Source organism: Suncus etruscus, chromosome 3, assembly GCF_024139225.1.
Source record: "Suncus etruscus isolate mSunEtr1 chromosome 3, mSunEtr1.pri.cur, whole genome shotgun sequence".
In the NCBI taxonomy this organism is placed as follows: domain Eukaryota; kingdom Metazoa; phylum Chordata; class Mammalia; order Eulipotyphla; family Soricidae; genus Suncus; species Suncus etruscus.
In genome coordinates, this window is record NC_064850.1 from 51194896 (window position 1) to 51208269 (window position 13374).

The 13374-nt window shown below is 48.5% G+C and overlaps 1 protein-coding gene across 3 annotated transcripts in view; it reads left to right on the top strand.

Moving 5' to 3' along the window:
- The first annotated feature begins 1318 nt into the window (after positions 1-1318).
- Positions 1319-13374, top strand: part of MARK1 (microtubule affinity regulating kinase 1) — an 86979-nt gene continuing 74923 nt past the window's right edge. For all 3 annotated transcript variants that reach the window (XM_049769509.1, XM_049769510.1, XM_049769511.1), the window contains exon 1: positions 1319-1396. In XM_049769509.1, the coding sequence (XP_049625466.1) occupies positions 1346-1396 (51 nt within the window). In that variant the 5' untranslated portion in view covers positions 1319-1345. The remainder of the gene's footprint in view (positions 1397-13374) is intronic.

Below are 13374 nucleotides of genomic sequence, written 5' to 3' on the forward strand. Positions count from 1 at the left end.
TATGAGTCCGAACGAGGTTCGGACACGCGCAACCTATAGGGTCCCCTAATCTTCCAGGGTAATTTCTGAGCGCAGAGCTAGGAGCCTAGCCAACGGGCGTGGTTCCCAAATCAATATATGTATATACATATAATTAGTCCTAAAAGATGCAGAGCAGCAATTTTGTGCTTTCAGGGAGTCCTGTGTGTGTTTGGGGAGCCCAACCCCGCATTGCACACGAGTGGCAGGTGCGGTACGGTGCGGCGGCGTCCAGGGTGGCGGTAACTCAGGGCCTGCCCTTCCTCAGCTCGACTCCTGTCCTTCCTCCCTCCATCAGCCTCGCCGCGGTGACACTTCCTTGTGTCCCAGGAAGTGACGATCAGCCAGAGAGGCCCTTGTCACTCCGGGGTCCCCTCCATTCCCAGGGGGTGCACCAGGCCGCTCGGGCGGAGGCGGTCTCCCGCGGTGCCCAGGAGGCCGCTTTGTCCAGGCCACCCAACCATCCTCAACTCATCCTCAGTGCTCGGAGCGGTGGGCGCCCCGAACCCCGCAATGAGGGCGTTCCCGCACTCCCTCGGCACAGACGCATGGGGGTGGGGGGAGGAGGCTTCGGGAAGGGCCGTTACCCGGGAGGAAAGCTGATAACCGGGGGGAGCGAAGGAAAATCCACGCGCCCCTACCCCAAAGTCCCAAGGGCGCAGCGCGCGCTGTAGGATGCTGAGCAAGATGGGACCAAGGGTGCTTGCTCCCTAGAACAGCGCAACATTGAAAAATTAAATCAGTGGGAGGTGGGTGCACCTTGGGGTATCCAAGAATAAAAAGGACGGGCACCGGGGTCCCCCACGCACCTCACGCGGGAATAAATGAATGAATGAATGAATGAACGAAGTCCCCCCCACAAACCCTCCTTCAGCCCCGGCTTCCCGCCCGGCTCCGACCAGGCGGTACCGAGGCTGCGGGGCGCTGTCGGAGCCGCGACGAGCCCCGCGGTGATTGGAGGCGCCGCCGGCCTCCCCGCGCGCGGCCCGCGCGGCCCGGACGCCGCCCCCCGACTCCCCTCCCCGCCCCTCGGCGCCGCAGCCGGCCGGGCCGCGCCGGGCAACCCGCCCTCGCCCTCGCCCCGGAGCCCGCCCTCGCCCGCCGCTCCCGCGCCCGCTCCTCCCGCCGCTCCTCCCGCCGCTCCTCCTGCGCCGCCGCCGCCGCCGCCGCCGCGCCGCCCCCCGCGCCCCAACGCGGACGCTTGTTGCACCGCCCCGCGCGCGGCCTGCGGGAGCCGCTCGCCCGGCCCGGCCCGGTCCGGCCCGGCGCGCCCGGCCCTCCCGGCCCGCACCCGCGCCCGCCCGCCCGGCCCGCACCCGCGCCCAAGATGTCGGCGCGGACGCCATTGCCCACGGTCAACGAGCGGGACACGGAGAACGTGAGTGGCCCGCGCGCCCGCACCCCGCGCCCGCGCCCCTTGCGTGCCAGTGCGGGAGCCGTCCCAGGGCGCATCCCCGAGGGCCGCCGGTCGCTGCACTGCGGGGCTCCCGCCGCCCTCGTCGCCCGAACCCCTGTCCCCCCCTGCAGCCTGCACCCCGCAGCGCCCCGTGACTGTGCTTTTTGTGAACGCGCGTGTGTGTGTGTGTGTGTGTGTGTGTGTTTGCGTGCACCCCGGGGGGCGCGGCAGGTGGGGGCCGGGCGGTCCGGGGAAGGCGGGTGTCCTGGGGTGTGAATTGGTAGCGTCGCCCGCTGGCCATCTCAGGAGGATTCTTTTTATTTTTTGTACCCGCAGCCTCCAGCCCCCCCCCCCCCATCCCGCTTTCCCTGCTGCGAGGGTTACTGCAAAAAATATTTCCCACCACCCGGAGCAAAGCCCCGAGGCTTTGCTGTCTCTGAGTGTCCCCCCCCCCCCCCCAGACCGTCCCTGGGTCATTCCGGACAGCTTTAGGACTTGGGAAAATAATAAATATATATATCTCTGCGACTCCTCCGGACGTCCCCAAGGTGCTTTGCTCAAAAGGTTGAATTTTGGGGGGTCCCGGATTCCTTGGCCCTCCGGAGTTGCTCATCTTTAGAAGTCCCTGGCATGGAAACTCTTGCAGACATAGAGGACGTACTGTGTGTTTCTTCCGAAACGGTCCATGCATGTGTGTGTTTCTGTGTGTATGTGTTTTGTGGAAAAGGTGTTTTTGTTTTGTTTTTGTTGTGACCTGACTTGGTCTCTGCGGCTCAGAGGACTTAAGTTTGCACTGGCTGTGCCCAGCAGTCATGGGCATTCATTCCAGCTAGTTCCAGGGTGCCGGTGCTTGAGGGCTGGTAAAAAAATCCAATCCTTCCTGAACTGCTTCGGGCTGTTCTCTGACAAAAACAGGGACTGGGGGAGAAACAAAGTCCCCCTCCCTTGTGCGGGGAGGTCTAAACGGCTTCTTTCATCTGGGCCAAGGAGCCGGGCCCTAGAACTTCCTGTAATCGCAGGAGGCAGAAGGAACGTTCTTAAGAGACTATTGTTAGAACCGCCGGGAGATGCTTCCGACCGCTTTTGTCTTCTCCCATGGTGTGTTTTCAAAAGACAGTGCCACGCTGCTGTGCTCATAAATGAGAACTTCATTTGCATCCACGACCTGAGATGTAGATGCCCAGATGGAAGAATAAGGCTAAGGGTGAGGGGAGGAAATCTTGGTAGAAGTTGATTTTAAAGCCGAGTGGGTACTGATTTGGGGGGTGGTTAAAGAGGAATTCTTAAAAAAAATGTTTCTGTCATTCCGGGGAGAATGAGAAGCCTTCCAGATTTGCAAACCCTTTGTTGTGATTTGCAAACTCCAGCTCACCACCACCCGCACCCCCCTCGAAGGGTTCCGAGCCACACTGGTTGTGGACTATTTGGGATTTCCAAGTGGCTTGCTCTTGCTATCACTTGCGTGAATCAGGTCCATTATGCAGCCGTGAGCTGGCATTCTGGATGCATGCATCCGGGAAGAGGGCAGAATGCAGCATCACGTGGCTGGGCGAGCCTTTGAGCAGTTTGGGCCCTGTTCGGGCTGTGGTGGTGGTACCTGCAGGAGAGGGGGCGGGGATGCGCACCCCTCTCTGGCTCTCTGGGTGTATGTGATTCCATGCTCATTTGTATCGCCGCGTCCCTCATTGCCATTGTGTTACACAGAGCTGTGCCTGCGTGGCTTATTTCCCCCACTGTCTCCATTTCCTCCCGATTGCAGTGGGAAATATAGCCGTGATATTTAGCAGGCCTGTTAATTCGTCAATAAACTGACACTCAGCTCTGTTTCTGGCTGGAAAGGACCCAGAAGACGAATTTTAAGACACGACCTTTCCGCACAAGGACTTGACAGGAAAGGTAAATAGGTAACTGGCCCAATAATTTATACAGTAGAAGGCAGTGCACAGGAGGGCCTGATTGATTTATAAACGCTATTGGGTTTTAGCCAATAGACCACCCAGACTGGCTAATCTATGCCCACTAGGGGGTCTCTTTCTTCTCTGGTTGATAGTCAATGTCATGGCCTGTTGCTCACTTACTCCTTATCAATAAATGAATGAAATGAAATAGCACACTGGCTATTAGTGCTGAAGTGTCCATTGTAGTAGTTCTTTTCAGTTAAGGCGATGCTTTACATTTTTAATGCACTTATTTTAATACAAAAATAGTTCTTAAGAACGTGCATCCTTGGGCTGGGGAAAGAACTCAGATTCAGCACACGTTGGAGTCTGATTCCTTATACCACCAGGATGGCTTTTTTTTTTTTTTTTAATGGTTATACAATTTATATTCAAATGGCTTAAAAAAGACTTTTGAACTTATTTTCTTTTTGGGGGAATATGAGCATAGCTCCAGTCATATTACTGTCGGAGATATAGGTTCTATTGCTAAAGACACTCCTGATATTTGGTTCATTTGCATTCAAAATCAAATATATGTAGTCACAAGAGAACATAGCTGGATTTTGCATCCTTGGAACTAGGCACTGTCTGTCCTTCCTCTTATTACTGCTTCATATTGATAGTGCATTTAAAGTGCAGGTGAGGCCTGGTGTAGCTCTGGGATGGGCACTCCTGTTGAGTTGCTCTCTCCTAGAATCTTCTGCATTTGCTGTGTCAGGAGTATAAAGGATGAAGGGCTTGTGTGCGTGAAAGCTAATAGGCCTCTAGGAGCAAAATATAACCATTAACCTCAATGGCCAGCTGTGTTTCAGAGGGAGTGAAGAGAGGCAGGTAGCTAGCGGGCAGTAGAATGAGTTGCAGCAAAATATGTGACCTTGTCATGTTGAGTGAAGTAAACTAGAAGAAAGACAAGCGCAAGATGATCTTACTTATATGTGGTATATAAAATAATGGTATTGGGAAAGGTCTTGTAGTAAAGGGGGATGCCTAGATCACCCTTGACCTCAGATCCTAGGGAGGAGAAAGACAGAAAAAGAAAGAAATCAAGGCAGGAAGGAAGATGAGAAAGGGAAGAAATGGGGGACCAGGGGGTCTGAACTTTGGTTGTATTGGTGATATGAGGGAGAGATACAGCTATACATGCAAAGCACAGTCAACACTGAAAATATGAGATCTAAGCTGAAACCACAGAACTTTAATGTCCCTGACAAAGTGGCAATAGGGGAGGTGGGGTGGGACTGAGGGAATATGAAAGCACTGGTGATGAGAGTTGGCACTGGTGGTAGGAGGATTGGTGTTGAAATACTATATGCTTAAAACTCAACTATCAATAACTTTAAAAACCATTGTTCTTCAAATAAATTTTTTTTTGAAAAATATATGTGACTTTAGGGTGAAATGCCTAAGTTTAGGGAAAAATTGAGTATCTAGACCACAGCTCAATCACTCCTGTTAGGCCCATGTCTCACCAACTGTTCCAGAGAAGGGGCAGGGCAGTGCCCTCACAATTTGGTAGCACCTTTGATATATTTAAAGAAGGTAGTTCTAGGGGGGCTCTGGGATTTCTTTTTTCTGGAAAGGGGGCTGTAAATTCACTGAGTTTGGAAATTTGCCTCTTGCATTGTATTGGATTCTTCCAGCATGGATAACATTCGTGTTACTATTACTTTTTATCTTCTTTTAATAGATGCTGGTGTGGAGTAGGAACAAAGTGAGCTTTGGGGAAACTGGATCCCACTGATGTGGGGCTCCAGAATATCCAGCTAGTGACCAGTCTGAAGAAAAAGGATTTGCCTGTTCTGGGATGTCTGAGATGAACTTTGCTTCAGTTTCTCTTTGAAACCTCCCTGGCTAGAGCACCCGTGGCTAGTAGGGATTCTCGGCTAGATGGGAAAGCATGTGCTGACTGTAATGAGTACACAGAGTAACTAAGGACGTTGTGCCTGGGGGATCCCTGCAGGCCTGTGCCGCTGCCCTTGGGTGTGCTCACTCTGTCACATTCATCGTCGCTGCCGGCTGTATGCCATGCACCTCCCATCTCTGTGCCCACCTCGGCTCCCAGTGCAGGGAGGAAGCACCTTACCTTGGGTGTTCTTATGGACCACCTGAGTCCATGGTAAGCCTGGGAGGTCTTGTCATTTGGTGCTCTGTGCTCTGGCAGAGCTTGGGGATGCAGGTGACCTGCTCAAGGTCATGGCCTTTGCTCATGTCCCGCCCCCACTTATGATGTGTGTGTGTGTGTGTGTGTGTGTGTGTGTGTGTGTGTGTGTGTGTGTGTGTGTGTGTGTGTAAGGGGGTAGTGTCCAGGTTTGTCTCTGCCCTGGAGATTTCCAGACAGGAAAGAGCGGAAGATCCTTCCTCAAAGGAGGCGCAGTTTGAGCCAAACCCCTAATGGCTTGGGAACCTTGGGATGTTCACAGGAGGAACCCAGCCTCTCCCCATCAAGTTGGCAAATCCTCTGAAGCTTGTCTTATGTTTTCAAGATTAATTGATAATTGATAATTAATAACTGTGGTCAGTGCCCCTTTACTGAAGCCAAGTGAGTGTGTGTCTGTCTGTGTTTACATGTGTATGTGTGTGTTTACATGTGTGTCTGTATATGTGTTATCTATATGTGTGTACATGTGTGTTTTTGTGCCTGCCTGTGTGAGTCTGTTGATGTATGTTTGCTGTATTTTCCTGTATATGTGTTCCTGCATGTGTATCTATACATGTCTATGTATGTCTGTATATGTCAGTATATGGCTATACAGGTGAGTATGACTGTGTTTGTATATGCATATTGTGTGCCTGCACATGTGTGAGTCTCTGTGTGTGTATGTATAGTTCACATGTTGGTCTCCAAACTGGTATGGAGAATAAGCTGTTGTGAGAAGCATCCTTACCTCCATGACTTCTCTCTGATTAAAGGCTGCTTTTCACACACATGCACACACACACACACACACACACACACATTTACATGCTGTTTGTCTGCTTGTCTCTACAAGCCCAGCTTGTTTCAAACCAACCTGTGATTTCCACATTACTGTTTTTCCTGTCCTGCTCTTATCTCTGACTTAGGGCCTCCTTTCCTCTCCTTGGGAGCATCTTGTCATGAGGACTGTCAGGACAAGATTCCTTTTCTATATTGGGTATGGACTTTTTTGCTCTTATTCTGGAAAGATCACTTCATCCTCTCTGCACAGAAGTTGGTTGTTCTTCTCTTTTACTAACCAGAGAATAATCTTCCATGGTCCTGTTTAGAAGTCAGTGGCACTAGGATTCCCTTTTTTCTTTAAGTGTTGAACTTCACTCTCCTGTACGTCCTGTAGATTTTTTTCCCTTGAACTTGCTCCCGGGATCTGTTAGTTCATACATTACATGTATTCTGATTATTTACCTAATCTTCTCTTTTATTAATATTGCTTTTCTTTTTCTATATCTTTAATTTTAGTTGGGGACTCTTTAAGTTGATTGTGATACTCATTCATAGCTATACATGTGGTCTGTTAATTTTCCCCATGAGTTTGTTGCTTCTCTGAACTTTAAATTATATGTACTATTTAAATTAAAACCTTATAGATTTATATCGCTCATCACTTTTGGAAATGTAACAGTCATGGTCTTTTTTGCATCTTATCTTCTCTCTCTGGCATGCCTGGGGTTCTGATGTGATGTGTGAAAATTTCTTGTCCCCTCCTGTATATGTCTTAAACTTTTGTTCATTTAATTCATGTGTCATTGTTTCTGCTCAAATCTTGGTGCAAGTTGTGGTACAATTACTATTTGTAATGTATTGAAATATATCTTTTAGTTAATATAATCTCTTTAGTTGCTTAAAAATCACTATTAGCCTCTCACTTGAATATTTTTATTGTAATAATAATGAGAAAAACCCTACAGAATGAGATCTACCCTCTTCTCAAATTTCTAAGTGGGCTTTGTAGCATCATGTAGCATTAATGGCCCAATGTTGTGTAGCTACCTCCAGCACTTGATTTTAATCTTGGACCCATCATTCAGTGATGGCTTGTACTTTTCTCTCTTCCCTTCCCTGCAAACACAGGCCTTTTTTGCTTCTCTAGGTTTGACTACTTTAGAGACCTTGCTTAAGTCAAATGATGCAGTGTTAATTATCTTATGGCTGGACAGTTTCACTTAGAAAATGTCCCCAAGGGGCTGGCGAGGTGGCACTAGAGGTAAGGTGTCTGCCTTGCAAGCACTACCCAAGGAAGGATCACGTTTTGATCCCCTGGCGTACCATATGGTCCCCCCAAGCCAGGGGCGATTTCTGAGCGCTTAGCCAGGAGTAACCCCTGAGCATGCAACGGGTGTGGCCCCCCCCCAAAAAAACCAAACAAACAAAAAGAAAATGTCCCCAAGTTTTACCCATGTTCCAGCATATGGTATCATTTTCTTTTCTCTTTTTTGGAATGGTAGAAAAATATCCCATTGAGTGGATATCATATTTTCTTAATGTATTCATCTGTTGATGGACATTTTAATCATTTTCTACCCTACTTCTGGTGACTGACATAGCAGAGAACACCAGGGTTTAAAATGTCTTTGAAATCTTGATGTGAAATTCTCTGGGGTAGGAGTGGGAAAAACACCTGGTGCTTGAAACACTCCCATTGCAGTGCTCAGGGACCACTTTCTGTGGCTCTTGGGAAATGTGCAATGCCAGTGATTAAACTCAGAGCTCCAGCCCTTTGACCTGTCTCCCAGGTCCTCTCCTTTTGGAAGGGTGCTTGCTGGAGATTCCATTTTTTTTTATTGTGTTTCTTTTAGCAATTTGAATATATTTTTATGTTCTTGCCTGGTCTGTGAGGTTTCCACTTTGAAAATCTATCAGGTGACAGTTTGTTTTGTTTTTGTTCTTTTGGGACCACACCTGGGGATGCTTAGGGGTTATTCCTGACTCTTCACTCAGGAATTATTCCTGGTGTGCTCCAGGGGCCATGTGTGGTGTTAGGAATCGAACATAGGTCAACTGCTTGCAAGGTATAAATGCCCTACTGCTATAATATTGCTCTAGATCTCCCCCAGTTTTTGAGGGGTTAGTTTAGATACAGTGTGCCTCAGTGTTTACATCTTTGTGAACCACAGCCTCTCTGGAAGCCAATCTATTGCAATTTTTAAAAGGAGTTCTAAGTTTTTACATTTCTTTCTCCATATTAAGTTCTTTTTTAAAAACCATTTTAAATCAAACTTTTCCGTTTTGCTTCTCTTTTTAAAACTTCTGTGATGTACCCACTGGCCCACTTTGTGATATCCTATAAGTCTTTTCAAATCCTCAGCACACACAAGCTACAATTTTTGGTTCTGTTTTTTGTTTTCTTTCCTTTCCCTCTCTTTCTTTCTTTTGCTACATCCTGTAGTTCAGGGATTACTCCTGGCTTTCTGCTTGGGGATCACTCCTGGCAGTGCTTGTGTGGAGAGCATGAGTGGTACCAGTGACTGAATCCTGGTTGCCCAAGCATGACAAACATCTTAACCGCCCTACTTTCTTTACAGCTCCCAGTTTCTTGCTTTCTTTAGCTTTTACATTTTCACCTCCCTCTTTTTATATCATCTATTACTTGGTTAAAATTCACTTTGTTGAAATTCTTCTGCCTTCTTCACTATTTTTGTGAACCCAGTGATCATTTTTCTGTCAGTTACTTTGAAATCCTTGTCACTTAATTTTGAGCATCCTTGGCAGATGCTTTTGGAGATGTGCTTTTCTCCCTGGAATCAGGCACAGGGCCCTGTTTTTCATGTAACTTGAGGTCGTTATCTGTGGATATTTAAAAGGACCATGTCTCCCACTCCTTTGGAAGTGGAAAGATCTGTCTACACCACAGTTCGGTGGACACTATTCTGACTGACTTCTCAAACCACCTTTGTAGTTGTGAAGTCTTTGAACCTCAGCTCAGTGGATTCCCCCATCAAAGAGATTCACACTTGCTTTTTGTGGGCCGTTCCTGACTCCTGCCCCCTCCTTCTTGTCACCAGCACTCTGGACATCTTTCATTCTCTGCTGCTGCCCAGGCACCAGGCCTGTAGGCTCAGCCCTTAGCTCTTGGGTCCAGCTGGACAGATACCAGGCCGGGCCCTGAAAATCCAGACTCCTGACTCCTCATTCCACTCTCACTTTCTCTGTCTTTTGGTTGATTTTGAGAGTTCTGTTTCTATTTTTTTTTTTTTTAGGTTTTTGGGCCACACCCGGCGGTGCTCAGGGGTCACTCCTGGCTGTCTGCTCAGAAATAGCTCCTGGCAGACACGGGGGACCATATGGGACACCGGGATTCGAACCAACCACCTTTGGTCCTGGATCGGCTGCTTGCAAGGCAAATGCCACTGTTCTATCTCTCCGGGCCCCTGTTTTTATTTTCTTTTGATTTTTCATTTCTTCACCTTCCTGTTTTCTCTTTCACTAGGCTGGCCTGCTTAACAGTTTGTTGGTCTTGACATGATTTCAGGATTTCAATCTCCTTTCCACACTTCCTATGTCATGATTTGCACTAGCTGGGACCCCCCCTGGGAATTAAGCTGTAATATCTGGGTCTACGGAGTTCTCTCCTCTAGTGGCTTATATTTTGTTTTTGTTTTGTTTTGATTTGCTTGGCCTTGCCTGTAAGAAACCTGGGATTCTTGAGTCAAGAATGACTTTGTCTAGAGGGATCATTTTCGCGCTCACTGGGCACGGCTGTGACCTGGGTGACACTTGAGTAGCCCCATGAGGGAGTTGGAGGCTCAGACCTCTTTCCTTGCTTTGGGGCTTCTGGGCAGTGCTGACTTTTGGGGGAGGGGGGAGCGTTCAGCCAAAGAGGTTTTTTTTTTTGGTTGTTTTTTCATTTTTAAAGGTCTGTTTATTTTGGTTTTCCCTTGGGAATTTTCTTCAAGCTCTGCAATGCATTAAAAATGCAAACAGGCCTGGAGGCAAAGCACTTGCCTAGCACGAAGCTGCTGTGGCCACAGCCTGCGTTTGACTTCCTAGCACCGGATATGGTCCCTGGAGCACTGCCAAGCATCACTCCTGAGCATAGAGCCAGGAAAAGTACCCTAGCATTGCCGAGTATGACCCCCAAACCAAATGAGACTATTTCTGCTGGTAGGAGCCTTTAAAATGCCTTACTTACTATGCATTAGAAAGGCTGGAGTAAGTTTTTGTAAGAAAAAAAAAGGTGTTAAAATTTCAAACATCCCTGATTTTGTCTTTTTGAACTCATTTACTGAAATTTTTAATACCCATATATTTTATAATGTAGACAATGTTCTGACCTGCTTTTAAATCTTATGGACCAAAAATGTTGAGGGGTTGGAACAAAAGTATAAAGGGAAGGACACTTGCCTTGCACATAGTCAAGTTAGGTTCAATCCCCAACATCCCATATGGTTCTCAAGCACTGCCAAGAGTACTCTAGGCACAGCTGGTTGTGGCCCCAAAATAAAAACAAAATAAAAAATAAATTTTGGGAACCAGATTTTGCAGCTGTTAAAATGATTGGTTTTCAAGCACAGCAGATTGTCATCCAGGAATGTGAATTCAACATGTTTATGGCCAGAGGGATGGTACAGAACTACGCACATCTCCTGCATTACACACCACTGCTCACATGCTTTACACACGCTGCTCACATGTTATACATGCTGCTCACATGCATTACACACTGTCACATTCATTATGCCTGCTGTTCACATATCTTACACACTGCTCACACGCATCACACACACTACTCGCATGCATTACACACACTGCTCATGTACGTTACACACACTACTCACATATGTTACACATGCTGCTTACATGTTACACATGCATCACTTTATTCGCAGATCATATACCTTCATATGTGAAGGTAGAAGCCTTAGAAACCTTGTTGACTGAGGTACTGTGATTCACTGCTAATGATGGTTTCTCATGCACTTAATTCCAACACCCCATGCATCCCTGGTACCCTGAGTACTAGAGTCTCTTCTGGTAGCACTGGGGAACAGGGAGCCTTCCTCTGACCCAGATGGAGCCCAGGGCTTGTACAGGCAATAAATGTAGTGCCTCGCTTTACCTGGTGAGTCATATTCCAGCCCTAGATATAGATTAGATGTCCATGAACATGTAACCCCTGAGTACCTGAGTTACTTGGATAATCTGCGTGGCCCTGTGAAGCCTGATCAGTGAACCATCTTTCTGTCTGTCTGTCTGTCTGTCTGTCTGTCTGTCTGTCTGTCTGACTGTCAGGTTCTTTCTCAGCCTCCTGAGCATTGCTTGGGAGAAGCCACACCCTAACTTGCCAATGGGTCACAGGGAAGTGGAGAAAGGGAACAAAGAAGAGCAGCAGAGAACTGGTCACTTTTTACAGGGGAGTCACATTCTGGGACAGCACCATTTTCTACTGGCCCCTATGAGACCCTCCTGAGCCGGCAAGCATTGGGCCTCTGTGGGGTTCCTGGAATTTTCCATTGACATGGGAGTAATAAGAGTTGCCCCAGAAGATCTCCCGCCTTTAGCCCCACCTCCCGCCCTACCTCTGTTATGTCAGGGTAACCCAGATTCCCCACAGCCACCTCACCCAAATAATCAGTTCCTTCTTCACCCATTGATTCCCTGCCATGGGGCCAGCTCAGCTTGCAGTGCTGTGGGCCCAGTAGAATGTGCCCCAGTGGGCGAGTGTAGGGTGATGCATGAGGCACCCCCCCCCCCCATGCCAGCTCCAGCTCTGAGGCTTAGGGGGTGGAGGAGAGAGACTCATGGCTTAGCACTGAGTCCAAGCACTTACTGCATGAGGTGGGAGAATAGAAGGGAAGGAGGAGGAGAGGGAGGATGGGAGGGAAGGAGGACACCACCTTGCACCAGCACCACATAGGGTATGCCAAGCCCCACCAAAAGCCAAGAGGACCAGCTCAGGATTTGGCTCAAATATTCTTTATTTCTCCATCAGCTGGGAGCACCTCCTGAGCTTGGATTGTGGATTTTAGCAGATGGGAGCCCATGGCAGGAATTTGGGCCTTTTAGCTTGTGTCCTGGGGACTTGCTCTCGCTTTCCTTTAAATGTGCCACTTCCTTTCTCTCTGGCATGTGCCTGCCCTTTCCCAACTTTCTGGCTCACCCAACCCTACCAGACTGAATACTGCAGACAGGTTAGTGGTCTCCAGTTACCACCATTCAGCCAGGTCCACTGTGCAGCCCCTTAGAAATCAAGTGTCCCCAGTCAAACTGACTGACTGGTGGGTCTGCTCTGATTCCATGGACTGGGGCAGAGGGGGTGGCCCCTGTACCTCTGTTCAGTCTTCATGCCAGCAGAGATGACCAGGGTGAGTCCTCAGAGCTGAAGTTTGTTCTTTTTTGACCTCTATTTCACACTGGCAGCTTCCAGGTGATCTGGACTGATTTAGAGATCGGTGTCACTTTCACATGCCACCCCCAGTGTGTATCTTCCTGTATCCCAAGATTCAGCTGTTTGCTTTGCCACCCAGAAGAACATCACAATTCCTATGACACCAGGCTGGTGAGCCTCCCTGTTCCTTAGGATTGTTCTCATCGTTCCCTTCATATCTAGAGTAGCTATTGATTCTTGCCCCCCACATGGAGTCAGTTAATACCTGTGGATCGAGCAAAGGACAGGAGCCATGACACTTGCATTCATGTAGCCAAACTAGATGAAATGTGCTCACTGAACACTGAACACAGACCCTGCATGTGGTCTCTTGTGGTTCCCAAGCACAGACCCAGGAGTAATCTCTTTGCACTGCATGGTTGAGCACCTGATACTCCTCACCCTTATGCTGAAGTAATTATCAGCATAAGAACAACATCATTACGTGATATCCCTCCAGTACTGGGCACTGTCTGGAGACTTTGTCTTTATGAAGCTGTAGAGATACCCTTAAACATCCTGAGAGGTGGAGCCGGAGAGGTAGCCTTGTAAGCCTTGTAAGCAGCCAACCCAGGATGGGTGGTGGTTTGAATCCCGGCATCCCATATGGTCTCCTGAGCCTGCCAGGAGCAACTTCTGAGCACAGAGCCAGGAGTAACCCCTGAGTGTCACTGGGTGG